The sequence below is a fragment of the Canis lupus genome, chromosome 18 (genome assembly GCF_003254725.2).
Source record: "Canis lupus dingo isolate Sandy chromosome 18, ASM325472v2, whole genome shotgun sequence".
Classification (NCBI taxonomy): Eukaryota; Metazoa; Chordata; class Mammalia; order Carnivora; family Canidae; genus Canis; species Canis lupus.
The window spans coordinates 52,233,263-52,256,444 of record NC_064260.1 but is presented as its reverse complement, the minus strand read 5'-3'; the positions used below and the strand labels follow the sequence as shown (position 1 = coordinate 52,256,444).

General features: G+C 55.4%; 1 protein-coding gene across 2 annotated transcripts; it reads right to left on the bottom strand.

The window, feature by feature from the left end:
• Positions 1-373: 373 nt before the first annotated feature.
• On the bottom strand, positions 374-21,864 carry EHD1 (EH domain containing 1). Of its 2 annotated transcripts, XM_025445944.3 has the most exons (7): positions 21,802-21,864; positions 21,306-21,386; positions 20,263-20,689; positions 16,450-16,547; positions 5,325-5,737; positions 2,731-2,895; positions 374-2,342 (listed from the first exon to the last, which is right to left on the bottom strand). In XM_025445944.3, exons 1-7 carry the CDS (start codon positions 21,827-21,829, stop codon positions 1,818-1,820), a joined length of 1,737 nt encoding a protein of 578 aa, XP_025301729.1. In that variant the 5' UTR covers positions 21,830-21,864; the 3' UTR covers positions 374-1,817. The 2 variants fall into 2 exon arrangements, with proteins under 2 accessions (XP_025301729.1, XP_025301730.1); XM_025445945.3 differs by lacking the exon at positions 21,306-21,386 and having other exon boundaries at positions 21,802-21,835.
• Between the last annotated feature and the right edge of the window lie 1,318 nt (positions 21,865-23,182).

The window sequence follows — 23,182 nt, the reverse complement described above, 5'->3', positions numbered from 1 at the left end:
GAGTACCTTCTTCCCTAGACCCTGGGGGACCAGCCTCACCCTCAGTCACCAGAAGTTCTCCTGATTTCTCTACCTCAGTCTCCCCCCACAAATAAAATACTCCCGCTCAGCCCACTCCTAAGCAAAGACGGGGTGGGGGATGGGAGTGTGTGTGTGTCAGCCCCACCAAGGCCTCATTTTAATAGGAGGCAGCAGCTGCTGCTGGGCTGAGCATGGCGGGCAAGGACTAGCCCTCACCCCACTGCGGGCCTGCCAATCTGTCTCTGCTGGCATCTTGGCCCTCCAGATGCTCCGCCAGCGTCCCAGTAGGCGCTGTGTGGTGCAGGCCCTGGAAGACACAACTAAGCACCAAAAGCGAGCTTCGGCACAATTAAACTTTTTTTTTAATGCAAGAAAGAAAGTTGTCTTCAGTTGCCCTTTCTTCCCAAAGCCAAGTGCAGATGAGCCACAGCACCTTGCAGTGACTTCCCGACCAGGAGGCTGCCTCCATCCTCCCCTAATGCTGCAGTGGTGGGCCAAAGCCAGCTGCAGGTACAGAGGCCAGTGCCAGGGAGTCAGACCCAGTGGAGGCCCAGAGAGCAGCACTGAAGGGCTCGGTGGGGGCCAGAAGAGGTCAGATGGAGAAGTCCCTGAGACCTACCCTGGGAGTGCCTGGTGCGAAGCTTGCTCCCCCACCAGGGGCCCGTGAGGAACCAGCAAGTGCATCCAGGCCCTCTGGGTGTGCTGGGACAACCTGGCCACAGCAAAGCTGACGAGGCAGCCTGGATGCTCAGCCTGGAAGGAGGTCATTTTCAGGAGATCCAAGACATACGCTGCCCTCCTTTGCTTGATGGGAGGAGGGAGGACAGAGCTTCCATGGGAAATGAATGGTCACAGGAGGAGGGAAGGGGTTGCGCTGTCCCTGGTCTCTGCTGTCTGGAAAACTAGGCCCAGGTTGGAGCACCGAGCCTGCCAGGTCCGTGAGGGCCCACCACCCAGCCGAGGTGGGGGAGGAGGCAAACCAGAATGTTCCGGGAAAGTGAAAGGGAAAAGCAGGAAACACAAACTCTGGGGTTCCCAATGGTGTACTCTGCACATCCAATGGCCCCTGGGTGGACTGTGGGAAAGGAGACAGAAATCACAGCTTCTGAACAAGTGGTTGGGCAGTTACTGAAAATTCCATCAAGTACGGAAGGTGTCACTTTACAGAACACAGCTAGCTTATGTTTTTCTGGGAAATGTTCTCGCATCCCTGCTCATCCCCTGGACCTCATAAAGGTAGTTGGGGTAGTCAAGCTGGGGGCGGGGGGTGGATAGGAACAAAGAGCAAGGCCTGTGCATGGCAGGGCAAGGGAAGAAGGCACCAGAACCAAGTCAATCCAGGAGCAGGGGGAGAGGGCAGAGCTGGACAGGGCAGGAGCCACTGGCCCAGCAAAGTAGCACTCAAACTCAGAAATGAACTGGAATCCTGGGGTTCCTGTCTACACAGGGCCCCAGGGCCCCCGCAGCTGCCAGGATAGGGAGGTCAGTGAGCCATGGGAGGCGCTGCTGTACAGCAGAGGAGAACAGGGCAGGACAGGGGCTTGTGTGCATGGGGCTGTCAGACGGAGGAGGCACGAAAGAATACTGCCTCTAACATTATATATTAAAAATATCCATAGTTCTTGTGCACAAAATTCCATCATTCACATACGACTATTACCCGCCTCCCTGCTGGGCCCAGGAACGGCCTGAAAAGAAAGATGGTGGTTTTTCTTTGCAAGAGCTGCAGAATCATGGCTCAGTCTTTATGGCCCTTCCCCTCCCCACAGCAGCCCTGCCGGGCGGGGGTGCTACGCTCACTCATGCCTCCGCTTGGAGGGGGGGATCAGGTGTGGGGGCAGGTCGGCAGGCAGCTCATGGCCCTCTAGCTTGACTTTGATGAGGTGGTTGGCTAGGGCAAACTCCTCATCATCCAGCAGCCCATCCTTGTCCACGTCGGCCAGCTTCCAGATCTTCCCCAGTACCGTGTTGGGCAGCTTGGATTTCACCATCTCCTTTTTGGCATTGGCGCCCGTGATCTTACCATTGACAGGCGATAGTGTGTAGAAGATCTCGTCGTAGGTGGGCTTGTCCTTACCCACTACCCACTCTACGTCATCGATGCCCTCGCCGGCCCCTTCGCCGTAGCCGTGCCCAAAGGGCCCGTTCATGGTGCCGTCGAAGGCACCGCCCTTCACAGCCTGGGAGGGCATCAAGGACTCCTCCTGGCGAACCATCACCATCAGCCGGGCAATGTCATTCGCCAGCATGTCATCCACTGTGTCTAGCAGCTTGGGCTTCAAGGCCTGGAACTTGCTGAAGTCCTGAGTCTGCAGGAGTTCCTGTGGCAGGCAGGGGAGGGGATGGGCGGGTCAGGTCCCTTGGGGACTCCAGGCTGAGTGGGTAGAGCTGGGGTTCCCAAGCAAAAGAACTGGTACCAGGTCACAGGCCCAACCACCCAACCACTCAGGTGACCTAACTTCTCCCTCGGCCTTGGCTTCCTAGTCTGTGAAGTAGATGTGACAAGAATACCTTCCCTGAGGGGCTTGGGGGGGGCGGCGGATCTGCTGGAAGGCCAAGCGCCCCACCCCTTCCCCACTGCTCAGAGTGAGTCACTGCATTCCCCTCTGCGGTGTCACCTTCTTCCGTTCGGGCAGGGTGCTGCTGACTAACTCAGGGGCTCCCATTGGGGAGGCCCCGCCCAAAGGAGGGTGTGCAGGATGGCCATACCTGCATCTTGCGGAGGCTTGGGAAGTCCCCGGGGGAGATCTGATGCTCCCTCTCAATCTTCTGATAGATCTCTCCCAAGTTGTTCACCAGCTCCTTCTTTTTGCTCTCTTTACCAAAGACATTGGGCATCTCCTTCTTGAGGGAGCTGATGATGTAGGCGTGGACCTAGAAGACAGGAAAGGGCAGATGTCAGGTCGTCAGGCGCTCCCAGGACACTCCAGAAACTGGGGGCTGCCCGAAGCCATCCAGGGCGCTTGTCTTCCGCAGTGCTGGGCATACCCCCAGTTCCCCCTCCATGCAGCAGAGATGTGGAGCACACTGTCCGGAGCCAGGTAGGGCCCTGATGTCCCACACACGCATAGCGGTGGCTGCTGTCAAGTTCACAAAACTCCAATACGGCCCATATTATGCTCCATTTATCACCCTGCTGGCTCAGAATGAGTAAGATTAGGAAAACCACATAAAGCTTTTCCTAGATGTTTTGGAGTTTATCTAAGCTCAATACCTTACTTAGACGTTTGCCAACTGAGGGCGGCACACCCTTCGTTTCCCCACAGCAGACCAGTGACGCTGGCAACCCTCTGAGGGCATGGGCCCTCGGATCCCTCCGCCTTCCGAGAAATGTCCAGGCGTGAAGGGCTGTGGCCAGCCCTTGATCAGGTCTCTGAGCCAGCCTCACCCTCCTTCTCCCAGGCTGCCAAGCTCTACCCCATCAAAACCCCTCCACCGGCCTGACCCTGTCTGCCACAGGCTGGGAGCCTGGCTGAGAACTGCCCGAGGTAAGCAGGGCTGTGTGAGAAAGTGGCAGTCACCACACTGCCTATCAAGGGCCTGTGCAAGTTGGCACAGAGAGCCACTCACTCCAGGAAAAGGAAACAGTCTGGAAACCGCAGGTGCGGGATGAGATCGGAGGCCCTGGGGTTTTCCAGGCATGGTGACTCAGTGCACATGCAGGCCCAGCAACTACACACCATTTCTGTTGCTGAACAGAGCCTATCCTTTGTTCGGTCCTCAAAGGAGGCTGCACGAGAGCACAGGCGGCCCTGGCAATGGGAGGCTATTCAAAGAGAGAGTAGAGCTGCCCTTCCCTGCAGCCTGGAAATGGGAAAGACCAGGAGCCAGTTATGCAGGTTTCCTCATGGGTTTCTTTCTTAAAACCAGCTCCACTCACTGGGAAGGCTCCAGAAGTGAGATGTGGGAAACCGTGTAGCCCTGGATCCCCCAGAGCAGGATTCTGCAACTGAACTGTGCATACTGATTACCAGGGGATGGTGTTCAAATGCAGATGGTTCAGTAGTGGAGGGTAGGGCAGGGAACCTACACTTCTAGCATGCTCCAATATGGTCCTTGAGCATTCCGGGTAACCAGTGTGGAGAAGATGAAAGGTCAGTTCTTTTTACTCAAGACTGAGCACCAAAATGCTACTCGACTTCACACCGCAAGATAGTGCAGGGAACCTGAACCACTATGTCTGGCCTACAGCAGACTCTCAAAAGCTGTGAGCTACATCCAGGTGGCTGTTTCCCTGGAAGCAGAAGCATGGCCTGTGGGGCTCCTCTTTGGATCTCCCCGGACTGCCTTCGCCGAAGCCCTCACACCCAGAGAACATGTTCTTACTCCTCCACAAGCCATAGGCAGGTGTAAATACCCCCATCCTCTATGGCCATTTCATCAGAGAAGTGGTGATGCACAGGGTTACAGGGTCCCGGCTAACAACCATCACTGATGGGGCCTGGGCGGAAGCTGAGCTCTGAGCCCAAGGATCCGTGATTCTCACATGTGCACTGATGCGGCCTACAGACTTATCCAGGTGGGCTCATGATGTGCTACGGTGCTAAATCAGAGCACATGTTCCTGTCTGAGGGGCCCACTGGTGCCATCAACCTTCTTTCCCGGCCCTAGCCACGCCAGGGTCTCACTGCAGTACTTGGCCAGGCACTGAGATTCCAAGCTCTTGAGCAATTCAGATGCCACCCAGCAGGTGCCAGCAGGTCCTGTGCTTCCACAGAGGGGCGGAGATGGTTTACAAGACCCTTGGGGGCACAGGCCACCCAGGGTTCTTGTGCCCCATCTTTCCACTAGCTCCCTCCTGTCCTGGCTTATGCAGCGTCACCCACCTGAGGCCCCCCAGTTGCCGGCTTCTATGGCATACCATGACAGGACAAATAAACCAAGCTTGGTTTTTCTTTACGTGTTCACTTTCCCGTTGCCACCAATGTGTGCTGGAAGGGCAAAGACTGTGTGTGTCAGTCCCCACTGTGTCCCCAGCACAGGCTGAGGGCTCAACAGGCCTGGGAGGTGAGGACTGGAGTTGCACCCCCGCCTGCACCCCACTTCTCAGGCTGCCCCTGGGCACAGCGCTACCTTCCCGCTGAATGTCTGCGTGCATCAAGAAGACTCAGCTGAGAATCAAGGGCTACACCCATTGGTGCAGAGAGGACTCGTTCAGACACAGCACACACAGGTGTAGCTGTGGGAATGGGTCTTGGGCACCCCAAAAGCCAAAGCAGACCAATCCTAGAGCCCCAAGTGCCAGTCCTGGATCCCCGTGGGCCCCACCCAGCAGTGGGCCCAGCCCCCCACTCCTAGTCTACCTTGGCCAGCCGTGCCCGCTTGATCAGGTCATTGAGCTTCCTGAGGGCAGCATTTCGGGGCAGAGACTGGATGTCTTTAAAGAGGTCCTGTTCCTCCGCCTCAAAGAGCTTGCGATTGTCAGGGATGAGGAGTGGGTGGGACCAGAAGGAGCCGATGTATACTCTGACAACCTCGGGGGTGTTGATGATCTTCCCCAGGGACCACATGAGAGCCCCGTAGACCCGCATCAGCTGCTGGGTCTCAATCTGGTCGGCTTTGTTCAGCACCACACGGATCTTGTCCTCATGGTTCTTGAGGGCCTTGATGACCTCGGAGAACTCGTCAGAGATGTCCAGCTTGTGGGCGTCAAAGAGCAGGATGATGCGGTCGACCCGCTCAGCAAACCACTCCAGGACAGCTGCGAAGTCGTAACCTACGGGAAGAGCAGGGTGAGCTCAGGGGCACCATGGCCAGGCAGCTCTGATGGCTCTCTTCCCGGACCCAAGCTGGTATTTATTTAAATTTCCACCACATACTCAAGGGGTCAGCACAGCACCCTCCTGCTCCCCCGTTTCTGTGCCCACTCGGTACCCTAGCGCATACAGCACCTGGCAAGGAGAGGTGTGCCACAGATAAATAATGCAAAAGAAGTCACAAAGCCCAGGGGCACCTGGGTGGCTCAGTCAGTTGAGCGTCTGCCTTGTGGCTTGGGTCATGATCCCAGGGTCCTGGGATGGAGCCCCACATGGGGTCCCTGCTGAGCGGGGAGTCTGCTTGTTCCATCTCCTGATCCTGCCCCCGCTTGTGCTCACTCACTCTCTCTCAAATAAATAAAATCTTAGAAAGGAAAAAATAAAAGTTGTCACAAAGTCTGAGCCCTAAAGTAGCTCAGACCAGGTCAAGAGTGAAGAGGAGAGCGCAGCAGTGTGGCTCGGCACCGTGTGGCGAGAAGGACAGAGACTTGGGGTCTGCCACCTGCTGGCTGGATGTCCTTACATGACAGGGACAGTAAGGAACAGCCATAACACCTGCAGCTGCTACTCGTGGGGTGCTTGTGCTGGGCCCCCATTTTCCAGGAACCTCATTTATTCTCCACAACAGGGGCTGGCCAACTGCAGCTGGCCCATCACCTGTTCTGTAAATAAGTTGGTTTTTTTTTGTTTTTTTCTTTTTTTAAAGATTTTATTTATTTATTCATGAGAGACACAGGCAGAGGGAGAAGCAGGCCCCCTGCTGAGCAGGAAGCTGGATGTGGGACTCGATCCCAGGACCACAACCCGAGCCAAAGGCAGATGCTCAACCACTGAGCCACCCAGGTGCCCCCATAAATTAGTTTCATTGGAACAGAGCCACACTCCTCTGTTCAGCTGCTCTTGTCTCAGATAGCAGAGTCCAGTTGTTGTGACACACACCACAGGCCTCCCAGGCCAAAGATATTAACTCTGACCCTTCAGAAACTTTGCTGGCCCCTGCCCTATGACAAGCCAGAAAGTGTGACACACCACTTCCCCTCTCTAGGTCTTAAATGCTTCTATGCTGTTTCCCACCATCCTCTGGAAGCCCTTTTTAGTGGACGTGGCCAACTATAGCACAGACTGCTAACTGGAGCTCTTCCTTTAATAACAGAACAGCCTAGTTCCAGCTGAATTCAGGGCCCCTCCTTTTAAGACCACATTTCCTAGCCTCTCCTGCAGCAGATGAACAAAAGAAGTTTATGTGCCCTTTGCTTTTCTCCCTTCCTGAAGAATGGAATGCAGATGTGATGGTAGGAACTGGAGCAACCACCTTGAGTTCAGAGATGGCCTTGGACTGTTATTTTCCACGTAAATGATCTGATAACTGATTTAAGCCCATGGATTTTTGGGTCTCTCTAACAGCAGTTTAGTTTGTATCCTGTTTTATAATCACAACTCTTAAAATGTTTCTACTTCTCACCACTGCCTCCAGAAGAAGTGATGGTTCTATTTCTCACCTTTTAGGAATAAAAGATGAGGAGAGATAGGAAGACCATGTGATGGCCACAGCCTGAGAGTCTTAGGGAAGCTTGGTTTGAAGGCCCTGAGCTGCCATTTCCTCTCTGGGTAATTCTGGGCAAGCCTCCTCGTCCTTGGGCTCCTCCTCGTTCTTCACCCACTACCCACAGGCCACCTCAAGCATAGGCCAGCCCTCTTAACCAGCACAAATTCATCCCAGAGTGCAGTCAGGCTCCTGAAAGTAAGCCAGAGAAGCTGCTGCTATAGAGAAGAGCCCGAGATGCTGCCCAGAAACGGGACCAGACCAACCTCCTCCCCCTGACAGCCTGCTTCTAGCTCGCATCCCTCACAAAACACGCCACTACTCCTGACCAAACTGGGATGGAGACATACTCTCTAGACCGCGGGTTACAGGAAAGTAGCACGTAGAAGGAGAGAACAAATAAAAGAACAGAGCGACCACAGTGCTGTGAGGAGGGAGGGCAGCCCTCCCCACCCTGCCGGTGAGGAACCTGCTGAGTTGGTCATCAGAGTGGTATTCAGCTGCTCCTGGTCCTGCCAAGCCTCGCAGACTGAAGACAAGTCCACAGGAGAGTCCCTGAGAAGCTGCTTCCACTTGGGCCAGAACTAGGCCCCTCTCACTCACAAGGGCTTTAAGACCAAAGTCAATACTGGGGCATGTCTAGGGGGTGAAGGTCTGCTGGGATGGATAAACCTTCTGGATAAAGCCCCCCAGGTTTAAGTGCTTCAGAGCTGTCTGTGTACCCGAATGCACAGCATTCCAAGCTTCTCCCCACACTTCAGCGCTCAGAAAGAACACAGGCTCTTAAACAAGACAGCTCTAGAGTCAATTCCCGGCACTGGCCACTGACTGCGATCTGAAGTTCTTAACTTCTGAGTTCTCATTTCTACTTCTGTAAAATTTAAATAACAATTCTTCCTCCTATGACCACAGGGAGGGTTAGATCAGGTACCACAGCAGGCTCCTAGCACCGGCCCCACGGCAGGAGGGGCTAACTGGCCTAGGACAGCATTACTGGTCAGGAACAGTGACAAAAGTCCAGCCTGGTTCTGAGGCTAGGGGCCAGCTTTCGTCATTGGGGTAAGACATTGAAAGGAAAACCCCCAATTCACTGTTTCTGTTGACTTAGCACAGCAGCCTCGGGATGGCAGCAACATGCAGCCTGTTCCTGCCACAGCAACCCAGGCAAACGGAGCATTCTGATCAGAAGCAGCCCCTTGAAAGGCCGGACTTTCTAACAGGGTGAAGGGGAGGGCAGTAAAGCCCCCATGAATGTGAACTTGGGCCTGAGCAGGGCAGCCACCAACTTTCCTGAGGCCCATGCCGATGGTCAGAATCAGCCAGACCACCTGATTCTCTGTGCTCAGAGTGTGGGAAGGCATGGTCACCCCTGTGCCAGCAGCCAGCCAGTATCACAGGTTGCCGGGTCCAGAGGACACGGTCCCCACAGTCCCTGGACACTATGCAGCTGGCTCCAAGAGCCACGGGACGGCATGCCCGGAGAGGAGCCACCAGCACAAAACAAGAACAGGAAGGCAGAGGGGCTGGCGAAGGAAGCGGCCAAGGAGACTGCAGTGCCTGCCTGGGCTGCACGGCGAGCGCCTTTTATGGCTGATTCTGGGAGCGGCAGGTCAGTGCTGGAAAAGCAATGACTCAGGACTGAATGACGGCTCCCTCTCAGCAAATATGAGGCCCCATTCCTCCCCTGGTCAAGCTGCTCGTCCTCAGACCGCCACAAGCTGAATGACCACAAATTCACATAGCTGGGAAGGCAGCGGCGCCAGAGGCGAGGTACTAGGAACGGGGGCACCCTGACGGACTGGGCTCCAGCCCAAGTTAGCTTTGGCCTGGGAGTCAGGAGGGCGCACAGGGAGCTGAGCTCACCCCCGAGACTCCACCCAATGTGGCCTCACACCCCCTCCCCAATGGAGGGGGCCCAAGATGACTCCAGGAAGGACAAACAGAAGAGGGGGAGGAGTTGCTTCTGAATCGTGGCACCAGAGTCACTGCAGGCAGAGTGGAGGACCCCAAGCGGCCCCTCCTGCCCCACCTGCATCCCAGTTACCTGCCAACATCTCCAGTTGGAGCCAACAGAGCTCATTCCATTTTTTTTTTTTGCAGGTGAATGAAATTTCCTGTTTATTATGAAAAATGCTCACACTTTCAGTGAGGGAGACATGATGGCTGGCCAAGTGTGTCCACGGGTCACGAAAAAGGTCATAATACACAGGCGCGTGTGATGTCACCACAGATGTATGATCACACACAACCATGTGGCTGCAGCCACCTCCAGGCCCACCCAGCACACATCTATCCACCAAACTGTCACTTGGCCCGTGATGGTGTCTCGAAAGGAACCAAGGGCCGGACTCACAGCAGCAGCACCAAAACATCAATCAAGTCCGTGCAATCAGCAGGGTGGCTGTAGCCACCAGGGCAGCAGGTGACAAGTACACGGACAAGCGTGCCAGCCAGCGCCCCCACTCGCAGCACTGCCCAAGGCAGTGAGCCTCCAGGCTTCGGGACATGCTAGATGTCAGCCTCAGTGACAGGATACGTTTTGGCCCCTGCACTGGGCTTAACGCACAGCAATTCTGCAAAGCAGGAGTTCCTGGTGGGCCTGGTAGAAGAGCAAACTACATCCTCACCAGTGGAGACAGGACCTGCTGTAGCTTCATCTGCCTTGGGTGCAGACAGGAGTGAGGGCGCTGACACCCATGTCCCTTGGACAACACAGTCTAAGGGGGCTTAGCTGGAAAGAGGCCAACCCCACAGTGTAAGGAAGAGCCGGTGCCATCTCTGACAAGGGACAAGCTCTCACATAGAAAGAGTTCTGGAACTTTGGAAACATTATACCAGGCTGAGGGCTGGGCTCAGACTTGGGGACATAAGCACACAGGGAGATGTGGACAGGGGGTCCAAACGTGCTTTCCCGTCTCCGGTCCATTCCCACCACGCCTCCTTGGGCCCCTCCTGCTCTCGGGAGCACCCGCTGGCCTCCTCACTGGGTCTGTCCTCCAACAAGAGTCCCGCTCCCCACCACAGGCACAAAGGTGGGGAGAGGGGAAGTTATGACAGGTCCTCGCCCAATCCTGGCACCCTCCAAACACAGGTAGTTCCAGTGGCTGAAGGAAAAGCTGCTTTCATACATTCCAAGTTTCTAGAACATCAACAATACAGGGTTTGTCTGCAATCGACTTTCACTTCCTGCCATTCAAGCTGCGTGGGCCTCGGTATTTCTTGCTGTAGCCCCTACCACACACATTTCCAACGGGTGCTGGGCCCGGGAAAGGGGGGGGCACAGGACCCCAAGACGAAAGTTAAGGAGCACAGAGAGGACCCCCATGGTTGGTGAGCTTTCTCCAGGGGCACGCTCTTCAGGAAAGGACTCTGCTGGGGTCACCCAACAGCAAGGAGACAGGGGGCCTCCTGATGCCTAGGTTGATGCCAAGAGAAATTCAGAAACTGAAATCCACCCTACACCCAATATTTGTAGGAGCTTTACTCAAAATCGCTCCAAACTGGAAACCCAAGGGCTCTTCAGCAGGTGAAGGGTAAGAAATGAGAGCGCAGACTCGTGACGGGAAGAATGAGAGCAACAAAAGGAACAATGGATCAATGCTCTCCCACACATGATGTCCCGCGAAGCACATGCTAAGTGGAGGATAGGCACGGAAGACCCATATAGGACCTTCTGGAAAAGGCAAAACTTAGGGATAAGTATCAGCTCAGTGGTTGCCAGGGACCAGAGGAGACGCAAAGGGGAGCAGGGAACTTTCTGGGCTGAATGGAAAGACTAGATCTTGATGGTGGTGGCGATGGTTACATGACCGCTTCACAGAGCTATGCACCTAATGAGGATGAAAACCTCTACAAATCTGACCAGTAAATGGGCAAAGGGCAGGGAAAGACAGGTGGACTCTGACATCAGGCTGACATCGGGCTCTGGAGCCCCCTCCTTGGCAACCAGTCGAGTGACCCCAGCACCAGGGCCCCTCTCTGAGCCTCGTTTCTTTGTCTATAATGTGAAGGTGTGACTGTCTAGCTGCTGTGGGCAGCGAGGGAGCGCCTGGAACACTGTAAGCACTTGGTAAATGTTTGCTGTTATTTACACACAGGAACTGTATTTTGGGCTCAAGCAGCTCAGATTCTCAGGGGTGTGTGGGCGCTGACCACTTCTAATGCTCGAAGAATGCCTCATCCCACCAGATATAAATGGAATGTCTGCAGGCGCTCGCGCCAGCTACTACGGGGCCGCCTGCCGGCTCGCAGCCTTCGATCCAACAGGTGCTGAGCCCCAGCACTGACTGGTATGGCTCCTCCGTGGGTGGTGGCCCACGCCCTTAGGCAGAGCTGCACCCTTCCCACCAAAGGCTCCGCCCAAAAGCTGTCCAGGGGACCAGAACAGGGGGCGGGGAATGGTAGGGGGTGCGGTGGTGAGAGGGAGGCTTGGAGGCAGCCCGGGGCCCTGAGAAGGGAAACTCCAGCTGAGTCAGTGCTTCCCTAGCCTCTGGCCTCTTTGGCATGTTAGTCAGAAAAAGGTCTTTCTAACCAAAGTCTGGGAATCCCTGGATTTTTTGGTGTTATCTAGAATTAGCTGACATGTGCTGAACATGCAACTGAGCACTAGGTAACAGGGCAAGGGGTAAACACGCAGGATGCAATAACTCCCTGGAGTCCCCAGCTTCCAAAGTAGTGCGCTGGGGCCTGAAGCTTCTGTCATCATCTGTACCGGGGGCACGAAGAATCCAGGAGGGATGTAGCCTTTGGCCTGGCCCAAGGCTGGCAGGCAACCTCATGGGGCATTCTATGGGCTGCAGAAAATGCCTGGGTGCATCTCAGGAGGTAGTCAGCACAACGGTTGGTAGGCAGGGAGGGCTGTCCACAGTGCAGGCCCTCCTCGGAGTTAGAGGACCCCAAGTCTAGACCTGGAAGGCCCTGCCTTACCTCCTGAGATGGCTTCCAGACTTAAATGGGGCCTGGGAACCAGGGACAGTCAGCAGGATGGCAAGTGAGAAGCTAGGGAACCAGCCAACTAGGGCCAGGGGTCCTAGTACCCATCCCCAGGGGGTCTGGGGGCCAATTTCTGCTCAAGGCAGAGATGCCAGCATGGTCAAGCCCTGGACCTCAGGTCCATTTCTGGCTCCGAGTCTGATTTTAAGCGGGGAGAAGCCAGAAGTGGTCCCTGTGCCTGTCAGGAGAGCTCAGAAACCCTGCACAGTCCACCAAACAGGGTCAAAGACGTGCCCGATCTGCACCCCCCCCCCCCCCCCGCCCCGCCGCACTCCTTCAAGTGGGAGCATCCCCTCTCAGCACGGGGTGGCATATGCACAGCTCCTGTCAGGCCTGCAGACACACACTAGCCTGCGAGGCCTTGCACAAACTACTCAACCTTCCCAAGCCTTGGCCTCCTCATCTGGAAAGCAGCAGCGTCCTCACGGGTGCGGCTGTGTGACAGCTAAGTGGAGCCGGTTCATATGGCGACAGTACGGGCGGTCTGTGGAAAGCCAGGCACAAGGCCGGCCGGGCATCAGTCTCCAAACGCAGGTTTAAGTAATACTTCCCTGCTGACATGACTCGCATGGTGAAAACCAAGGCACAATAGTTATGGCCAGCTCACAGCCACGTAGTGCCCTGGGCAGGCCGCTGACCCTTAGGCTGGGGTTTCCACCTGAGTGTGCCTGGGCCTCCTGGGAACCTGCTGTGGGAGATCCCTGCTCCAGCCTGAGACTGCGCAGGCAGGCGGCAGCCCGGGAGCCAAGGGTACCAGCCCCACCAGGTCCAGGATGTCCTTTGGAATGCCCTTTGTCACTCACACGGCACTCAAGAATAAATGTTGTCCCTACAGTGCACCTTTCTTTGCTGACACAGGAGATCATTTATCTTTAAAGCTACTCAGATTAGGGGCGCCTGGGTGGCTCAGTGGTTGAGCGTCTACCTTTGGCTCAGGTCAGGATCCTGGGATCCTGGGACAGTCTCACATCAGGCTCCCTTGAGGGAGCCTGCTTCTCCCACTACCTGTGTTTCTGCCCCCTCTCTGTCTCTCATGAATAAATAAAATCTTAAAAAATAAATCAAACTGTTAGGAAAAATAAAGTTGCTCAGATTAGCATGATAGGGAAGTTCAGCCGCAGACCCCCATGGAGGCCCCCTCTCCTTCCCGGAAAAATTCTCAGTGGCCTGTTGCACAGCCTGGCCTATAGCCTGACTGCTCTAGGCCTACGTTATCTTTCCACATGGAATTTCCTGCACACATTAGGGACCATGGGGAAAGGGGGAAAAAGCCAGGAGGGGCCAGGCAGATAGGGTGGGAAATGGAAGTCAACGTAATTAACAACTCTAACACACATGTGACCTCCTGAAGAACCTTCTGTTTCCAGAGAGCAAGGGCGGCAGACCACAGAAACTCTCGCTGCTTGCCCAGGACCCGTGTTTTCTATTGGTCCTATCTTTCTGAGAGGGAAACACCTGCTTTCCACGCTGTCAGCAAAGGGAGCAGACAGGCACGCTAGCCAGGGAGTCTGGAACGTGCTGCCCTACCATGACTTCCTCTGCTGGACAGGGCAACATGGGGCCTCCCATGACTGATGGGTGGGGCCTCAAAGCTGAGATCCACTCCTTCCCCATCCACCCAGCAGCCTTCCCTTAAGGACCACTGCTAGCATACTTGAGAGGTACAGGTACTGTGCCATGATCTCTCTCTGGCTGATAAAACACTGACACCAAACATTGCAGAGCAAATCCCAACTGGATAAGTTTTGGTAAAGTACTTGAAACCAAGACACCTAGGGTCATGGAGGAAAGAGAAATTATCTAGTGAAATCAGTTTAATCTTGCTATTTCACGGAAGAAGCCTTCCTCCTCCTCCGTGCCATGATGGGGGGAGGGAGGCCTTCTGCAGCTGCCCCAGGACAGAGGGGGCATGGGCAAGCAGGGGTGAGCCCTGGTGCCTCTCACTGGCCTCCTCCTCCAAGTATCTGCCAACTGCACGGATGACTTGAGGGCTGGGACTGACTGCCTTGCATGCCGCATCCTCCCCCTGGTCCCCAATCAAAGTGTACCCTACATCTGCCAATCCACCGACTGGGGAGCGCAGGACGGCACCTTGGTGGTGCCTGTCGCAGAGAGCAAGTCTGGACACCGCTGCCCACCTGTTTGCCAATCGGGAAAGGAGGCAGGGAAGGGAAACATCCCAGCAGACAGGGCTGAGGTGCCCAAAGCAGCAAGACATTAACATTACACTCCTCACCAGTCAGCCTGCTAGACTCTGTGGACACAGGCTCAGTGATCAAAGACTCCTCCCAGCTGGGAGGAGACTTCTCCCAGCACTGGTGGCAAACGGTGGCATCTGGGTTCCCTTTCACCAGATCTCAGGGTCCCACAAGAACCCTTTCCCTTTCCCTCAAATCCCATAACTCCCAGCTCTGAAAGCCAAAGTGAACACAGCCTGCACAGAAAATAAGCCTCTCCTCGTGAGCTATTGTCCCTATCTGAAGATGTGTACACATCAACTGACTCTGGGCTGGGAGCACTGCACACATTACCCCACGGGTAGCTTAGTTCTCTATCCCATAGCCCCAGTGAGAAGAAGCCCCTCCACCCAATCTTCCAGGTCATTACAAAGATAATGCTATAGAGCCTCAAAGAAATTCCACCTAGGATGATAACTCAGGCCAGGAAGGGAAGAGAGAATCAATTCCCCATTGTATGTCTGTCTTTGAATGCTTTCCTAGGCATTTCTTAAAACCAGCCTGGAACAATAATAGCAGTAAGAGGAAAAACTAGACCTTGCCTTTTTATTTTTTAAAGATTTAAGCCATCTTTACACCCAATGTAGGACTCAAATTCACAACCCCGAGATCAAGAGTCACGTGCTCCCTTGACTGAGCCAGGCAGGTGCCCAGCCCTTGCCTTTTTAGAAGGGGTCCAAAAGCTGTTTCCTTGAACGCCCAAGAGTGTCACCGGGGTGCAGAACCTAAAAGCTTAAACCAGATCGAGAGACAGAGCAGTTTCAGGATGCTCTGATGCAAGCCCTTACTAGCAGGGGCCCACAGCCTAGAAAAAAGGAGAAGCAAGGTTTCTCAGCACCAAGAACAGGGCCCCCACCCCCTTGGAGCTACAGCAGACATGAACATCCCCCAAATATCAGGCTGCTGGCTTCAAATGCAAAGCTTGCCAATGCCGGGCAGCCCAAGGGGAAGGGGAACACTGGAAAGATTTGCAAGTTAACGATACACAAATCCAGCAGCTTATCCTCAACCCCTGAGTGTGATCTTATTTCATTTCCACATTTGCAGCTGTAGGCTCCACTCCTGGCCAACCCTCACGCCCCTGCCAGAAAATATTCAGGCCCCAAGGCTCCCCCACCCATCTGCAAAAGGAACAGTGGCAGAAATATCGCCCAGTTCAGGCCCCTCCTTTACCAGATCTTTAGGAAAGCTTGGCAAAGCCGAGACAGGAGTTTACACAACTAGGGGCCTGGCACACCGACTCTCTGCACAAAAACCTTCCACTGCACACAGCACCCAGGGAAGCTGCTGACACCACCCCCGAAGCAAAATTAAACACGTTTCCACTAGCCCCTAAACATTTAACATGTCTCCGCAGCTTCTCCTCTTGGCTGTCTTGTTCGAGTCAAGTGTTCTCTCACAGGCCTGCTGGGCTCGCCAGGAATTTATATATATATATATACACACACACACACACAAACACACACACACACACATACTGGGGAGCAAAGCTGTTAAACCCCAGCTCAGGTGAGGGTGCCCCAGGGGAGCCCAGGCCCCGTTCAGAATGGCAATGCTGGCTGAGGTACCTGGAGCCCAGTGATTTCCTGTGACCTCACGGCCAGCCCCAGGGTGCCATCTCACAAGCCTGCCCTCTTTCCCAGCATGCTCCAGGGGTCAGAAAGCACAGGAGCCCCGAAATAGGCTGTGCTCTGGCCCTGGACAGCTCTTAGTAACCTTAACAAAGAGAGCCAAAGAGAAAGAGCAACTCCTGTCCCATCAGGGCTCAGTGCACAGGGTGGACCCAGGTCTGATGTCAAGTGGGTTCTCACTTGGGCTGGGAAAGATTCAGAGGCAGCATCTGGTCCACATCACAGACATCACACCAGAGGCACCCTGTACAGTGGCAGAGCCTGTTTACCTCTGCTGATGCGCTGTTTCTCTCCGGACAGGATCCCAGGAGTGTCGATGATGCTTATGCTGTCCAGGACCGGGTTGGGCAGCTGGGCACACATGAACCTGCACAAGAGCAAGAACCAGAAGAGACATCAAGACTCAGCTATCAGGGGCACTGGGTGGCTCAGTGGTTGAGCATCTGCCTTCAGTTCAGGGCATGATCTGGGGGTCCTGGGTTCAAGTCCTGCATCAGGCTCCCCATAGGGAACCCATTTCTCCCTTTGCCTGTGTTTCTGCCTCTCTGTGTCTCTCATGAATAAATACATAAAATCTTAAAAAAAAAAAAAAAAAAAAAGACTCAGCTATCACTGCTCCGGAAGCAACGTGGGGCTTTCTGTATACCCTCTTCTCCACCTCTGCCTTCTTTCCCAGAAGCGAGGAATTTAAAGGAGGTTTTCTCTTCTTCCCAGGGGCGGCAGCTGAACTCTATGACCAGGAATCCAAGCAGCAGCTCAAACAGGCCAACATCAGCAGTTCCCTCACGTTAGCTTTCCCCCCAAGAGTTCAAGAGTTCAGCTTTCAAGTTGCTGATGTGTTAGTGAAAACTGCACCAGCCTAGGTCACTGTTCAACTCCAGAAGGAAAACAGAAAGGGGATACTGGGACCTTGGAATTCCATATTAAAATGTTCAACCACTTGGTGAAATTCCCAGTCTGAAGGCGGGGAGCAGCTTTCCTCCTGCTGCTGGGACCAGCCCACCCCTTCCACCCAGCTGCCGGTGGGCGGCTAGTAAAAGCTGGGGGACACATGGCCTGATTGGTGGGGCGGGGAAGTACAGACACCATTCTCTGAAAGCCAGAGCAGGCCAAGGAAGGACGAGTGAAGCAGAGAGGCTGGCAACTCATGAGCAAGTGCTTAGCCATGTGTGCCTGAGTTCTCACTGAGCTTAGAACAGCCCAGAACAGGCTCCTTTAAAAACTTCTCTGAAAAAGATATTGTGAGCAAAGAAAATACTGACCTTTTGTCCGTAGGACGCAGGCTTAAACTGCCTTTCCAATTGTGGGGGGAATCTGAGCTGATAAGGTTCTCCTTTTGGCTCAACCTCCCAAGTGACCAGTGGCCAGGCTAAGGATAACTGGCCAAGGTGAGAGGTGTTGCCTGCAAGCACAACAGAGCAAAAACAGCTGACCCGCAGACCTTGGACCTGGGCCTTGCCAGTGCCAGCAGCAGAGCACCCACGCCATGATTAACTACATGCCAGGTCTGGGGCTCCTGCTGGGGAAGGGTCATGGAGAAAAGACCAAACTAGAAGAATCTGAAATAGAACTGACTCTGAGAAGTAACAATACATAAAAATGTCTTGTAAAGGAGACCTCTGAGTAAGTGGACATCTGTAAGATACAGAGATAAGAGGCCCCACAGAGCCTGGGGAGCCTGGCAGGAAACAAGGGAGCAAACAGTCCAGATACAGACGCTTCATCTCTCACCAACAAGGATATACACCGACTGCATCTCACCCGACAAGTGGCTGGTGCCAGCTACACAATTGAGTTTTCAAAGATGCACTTAGGACATCCTGACTGTACCCTGCCTTGGTCTGCTCCATTGGATTTTAGTTTTAGAGCAGCCACTTAGGGTAAAAAGGGCAGAAAGTCAAGTTTATGTCTCAATGGGTCTTTTAAACAGCAGGGAGAGGCTGTGTCAGCCAGAGAAGAGCCCCCTTTGTGTGCCCTAGCTAGCTAGCCAGCACTCAGTGTACTCCATAGGCTGACACAGCTTGGGGCCCCTGCTCCACTGCAAACCCATGGCCCCCCAACCCTCAGCTGATAAGGGCCCTTTTGGCAGGGCTGTTAGTGATTGGGAGCCCTCTGGAGATGAAGTGGCAAGAGGGAAATAAGGGGCTCCTGGCTGGCTCAGTCAGTAGAGCACACGATTCTTGATCTCAGGGTCATGGGTTCAAGCCCCATGTTGGGTGTGGAGCCTACTTAAAAAAAAAAGAAGGAGGAAAGAAATGTGTGGTTCTTGAATCCTGTGGCACCATCATCAGAGTGCCCAGCTCAAACCCAGCATCCTGGAGCTGCACCTTTGGCCAGAAGCAGCAGGTGGGAACCGGATGCTTAAAGGCCAATCAGCACTGCATTAAGCTGCCCCAGTGAGCTTGACAAATCAGCAGAGTCCTCCGAGCTGGGGTTTCCTGAACCACGAAGATGGGGGTTGCCTGGATGATGTCTCTGATCCCTTCCAACTCTGAAATTTTAGGTTTCCAACTTCAGAAACAAGTGGCACATCCCGTTTCTCCTTTCAAAAAACAGTCTGCTCTCACAGTCAGAAGTGGAGGCCCAAGGACAGGAAGTGTAGCTACCCTTCCTTCTAGCTTTCCAAAGTTCTATGTGAAAGTCAAGACCTAATAATGCTTGGAATTCTCAGCCTAGCAGCCAAACCGTGCACAAGATCCTAAGGCGCCCACCAGCTGACAGTCTGGGCCAGTCGCCTATCTATAAGCACAGTAATTCCCAGACACAGGTATTCTCCAGAGGAGGGCTCAAGGCTAAGAGGGCCATGCCTCTCACATGAAGGGCTCTACTCAGCTCCGGCTGTGACACACAAATGCCCTCAGCCATCCAACATGTGGACAGGCTTAAATGCCTCCAAGGGGCAAAAAAAAAAAACAAAAAAAAAACAAAAAAACACAAGTCTGCCTGTCTTCTCTGCTAAAAGTCAGCTCTTGTGCACAGAGGCAGGCTGGCCCCTGGCTTGGATCAGGAGCAAGCTGGTTCACCCTGTGTAGCTGGACAGTGTCTGGAAAGGAATGTGATCATACAGGGTGGAGACCTGGAAGACAGGAGTCCAGGATTCTTTCCTAGGCTCTTCCCCCCAACACAGACTTTGAAAGGCATGTGGAGTCACTCCTTGAATGGGGGGTGGGGGTGGTGGCAGGAAAAGCAGATCTGTGGAGTCCTTTGGTTGCTGGGGGTAAGGGTGGGGACAAGTTCCTTTCCAGAGGAGTGAACTTGATTGTTGGAAAGAAGAAAGAAGGCCAAAGTGTTTCATTCCCAGCATCAGGAGGGTTAGACTCTGGGAGGAGGACCCAGATCATGAGGCAGACTTCACCCATCTAATTGGGGAAACTGAGGCTCTAGTGAGGGATTCAGGGCCCAGATCTCACTCCAGGGCTCCCAGTGGTACAGCCTGAGGCTGCTTCCTGCAACCCCTAAAGGAGCACAAACCCTTTAGAGCTGACCTCCAAGGAGAAGTGTTCACACTCCCTCTGTCTGCGACCTCATGGGCTGCCCCAAATACAGCAGGCCACAGCAGATCCTCTCTGCCCCTCCCTCCCACACAAAACCAGCGGTCACGGGGGAAGCACAGCACAGCAGCAAAGGGAATAACTAAAAGTTTCACGTATTTTTCCATGACACTTCGGCAGCAGGCACTTGAAGGAGAGAGGGGAAAGGGGTTGGCTTGAATGAATCAGGTGCATCCAGTCTGGGACGACCCTGGGAGGAGGTGGAGACGGGACTCTCTCACCTTCCCGACGCTGACCCCGGTCCTGAGGGAAGCGGGGTTGAGATCCGCTGGAAGGTTTGGGAGTTAAACTGATAACCTGGAAAATTCTGGAGGCGATAAAAGCGGGGGAGGGGCCGGAGACCTCCGGATGCGCTTTTTGTGCGAAGCGGCAGGGGCCCCGGTCCCGGGGAGCGGTCGCTGAGGGGCTCGCTAGGGCCTCGGAGACAAAGGACGAGCGGGAGCCGGGGGCAGGCCGCGGCCGCGGTAGGGTCCGGACCTGGGTGCGGCCCCGGGGTCCCCCTCGGCTCCGCGGGGGGCGAGGGGCGGGTACCTGTTGAGGAAGGCGTTGCCGAAGGCGTTGAGCTTGCGGAAGGGGCGCCGCGGGTCGACGACGAGCGCGTTGCCCGGCACCACACCCTCGGTGGGGCCGTGCATGACCGCGATGAAGGAGTCGGTGGTGGGCTCGGGCCCGATGCGCATTCCCGGGAAGTCCTGCTCGATCAGGTGCCGGATGAAGGTGGTCTTGCCCGTGCTGTACTGGCCCACGAGGAGCACCATGGGCTTGTTATCGAAGTCGGCGTCCTCCAGCGCGGGCGAGTGGAACTCGTGGAAGCGGTAGTGCTCCTCCAGCGGCAGCAGCTTCTGCGCGTACAGCTGCCGCAGCCCCTCGGCCACCGTCTGGAAGAGCTCCGGCTCCTTCTTGCGGCGGGCATCCTTGCTGACCCAGCTGAACATGCTGCCGGGCGCGGGGCTGGCTGCTGCGGGGCAGAGCGGCGCTGAGAGCCGAGCAGGGCGCGGAGCCGAGGCGGGGCCGGGCCGGCCGGCGGAGGCGCGGAGGGGCGGCGGGGGTGGGGGGGCGGGGAGCGGCCCGCACTGCGCAGGCGCCCGGCACGGCCCGCGGAGCGCCCTCTGCGCAGTGGAGCGCGCGCCCCGCCGTGCGGCCTTTATAGGCCCGGCCTCGCGTTCGGGCGCGCGCGGGGCCGCGGGAGGGCGGCGGCGGGAGGAGCCTCCCCCGCGAACCCCGTGCCACGTCCTTCCCTCCCCCGCCTCCCATTGGCCGGCTCCAAGTATCGCGAGCGCCGCTAGCTCCGCGCCCCGCCCCCGGCCCGGGTGCCGTGGCAACCGCACCTGTTTTGGTCCCTCCTGGGCTGGGGCGGCTCGCGGAGGCGCTGCGGCTGGGAAGGCGGGAAGCGGGGCTCCCGCGCGGAGCGGTCCCGCGGCCTACGTGCCTTCCGGAGCCCTCGAGACGGCTCCCCGACTGCGCGCCCCAGCCGCGGTCGCCCCGCGAACGGTCGTCCTTCCCCCGGCGGCCTCGCGCCCCCCCCCCCAACTGCTCGCCCTCACCTGATCCTCCTTCCTGCCCCTCCGCTTTACCTGCTTCGGGAGACGGAGAGATAGGAACGAGGTAGTGGAGAGAGGAGGCCGAGGGGTAGAGCATCCCAGGCCGGGTGGTGACTGGGGAAAGAACAGGGCGGGAGTAGGCGGTCCCTGGGGAAATCTGGCGGCGCAGCAAGGGGCCGGACCCCCGGGGCGGGGGGGTGCGGGGTGCTGGGGTTGGGAGGTGGGCGCGGCAGTGGAAGCCACGTGACAGCTGACACATGGGAAGAAAAGGTGGCTTCTCCGAGGAGGCTGCACCCCACCCTGTGGGAGGGTGGGTAGGGGTACAAAGGAAGTGGAGGCCCTCTGGCCGCTTGAGTTTTGAGGAAGTGAAATCGGAAATTCCCCGTGTGGGGAGGAGGGGGAATGTGGGGCAACAATGAAATCTTGTGGGAACTTAGGGGAAATTAAAAAACCCAAATACTTCTGCTTTCCTCTCAGGGTCACTACTAGTTAACCTTTATGCTGACCTGTGCATCCCCCCTCCCCTTACCAGGTCCTGGCTGTTCCATTAGGCTCATTCCCCCACCATCATTCCCAGCCACACTTAGACCCCCTTGGCTGTCCAGGCTGGTGAGAATCTTCAGTGGGTGATGTCAGAGCTTTGGGGACTGTGATTGTTATGTAACCAGTATCGGGGACACCAAAGTGTAGGAGGGGGTGGGGAGCCTCGGAGTTAGATCTAAACTGCACTTAAGAACTTGAAGGCCAGGGATCCCTGGGTGGCGCAGCGGTTTAGCGCCTGCCTTTGGCCCAGGGCGCGATCCTGGAAACCCGGGATCGAATCCCACGTCGGGCTCCCGTTGCATGGAGCCTGCTTCTCCCTCTGCCTGTGTCTCTGCGCCTCTCTCTCTCTCTCTCTCTCTCTCTCTGTGTGACTATCATAAATAAATAAAAAAAAATATTAAAAAAAAAGAACTTGAAGGCCTGGTGTCCAAACCTCTGGCTTCTGGGAAATGTGAGAGCCCGAGGGCCAGATGCCTATACTTGAAAAGAGAGCAGGCTGGCAGTCTAAGACGATGGAGGCGGGAACCCAAATCTGAGAACAAGTAGAGTTACTTGGGGAGCTGGGTCAAGTGGGAGCCAGAGAGGGCAAAATGGGAGGTTTTGATTGCCACTTCATGTAGGATGAGGCTCAGTTCTTTCTGAAGAAATAAAATGTTAAGTCAGTTGCCTTCCCCTCTTCCCTCTGCCTCCCTGATCATTGGAGAGCCCGGCCAGCTGGCACTCTTGTAAGTCTCCAACTTACTGCTTTTATTTGGGATTTCATTAGCATTCTTTTCATCAATGCCAGTATACCAGAAGCCGCAAGACTTTTCTTGGTGGACTCCTCAAAAGAACATATTGAGACTCCTAGGCAGGGCTGTCACCAGAGGCTGTGTGCCAGCTGATGATCAGGAGCCTTGGGTGGGCCCCAGTCCAGACTTCCTGGGCCAGCCTTAGAAGCCAAAGAACTTGCCTCCTCTGTGACACTTTGAGGGGTCCACCCCAGAGATGCAGTTTCTGCTGTTCCAGGGAAGGGCTTGGGGCTGAGGATCCTGAAAGAGGTGGTTGTTCAATGGCCTGAATGAGGCTTCAGGGAGCTCCCTCGCGGCAGCATTCACATTGACCCGCCATGGTCTTCACATCTCCCCAGAGTCCTCTGTGCTGGGAATAGCCAGCCCAATAAAATTGAAAACAAAATGTTCCTGGGTTATTTATACATGAAACTTCCAGCCACCGTTCCTTCTATATGGCCACTTGACTTTCTCCAAGGAGCGCAAAGGACTGAAAGAAGGGATCTCTCTTTCTCTCGTGAGGCTCAAGGGGACAGAAATTAGTTTTCCCAATTTCACGGAGTTGGCACTCAGGTCCTGGGGAGCTTCCTTATCTAG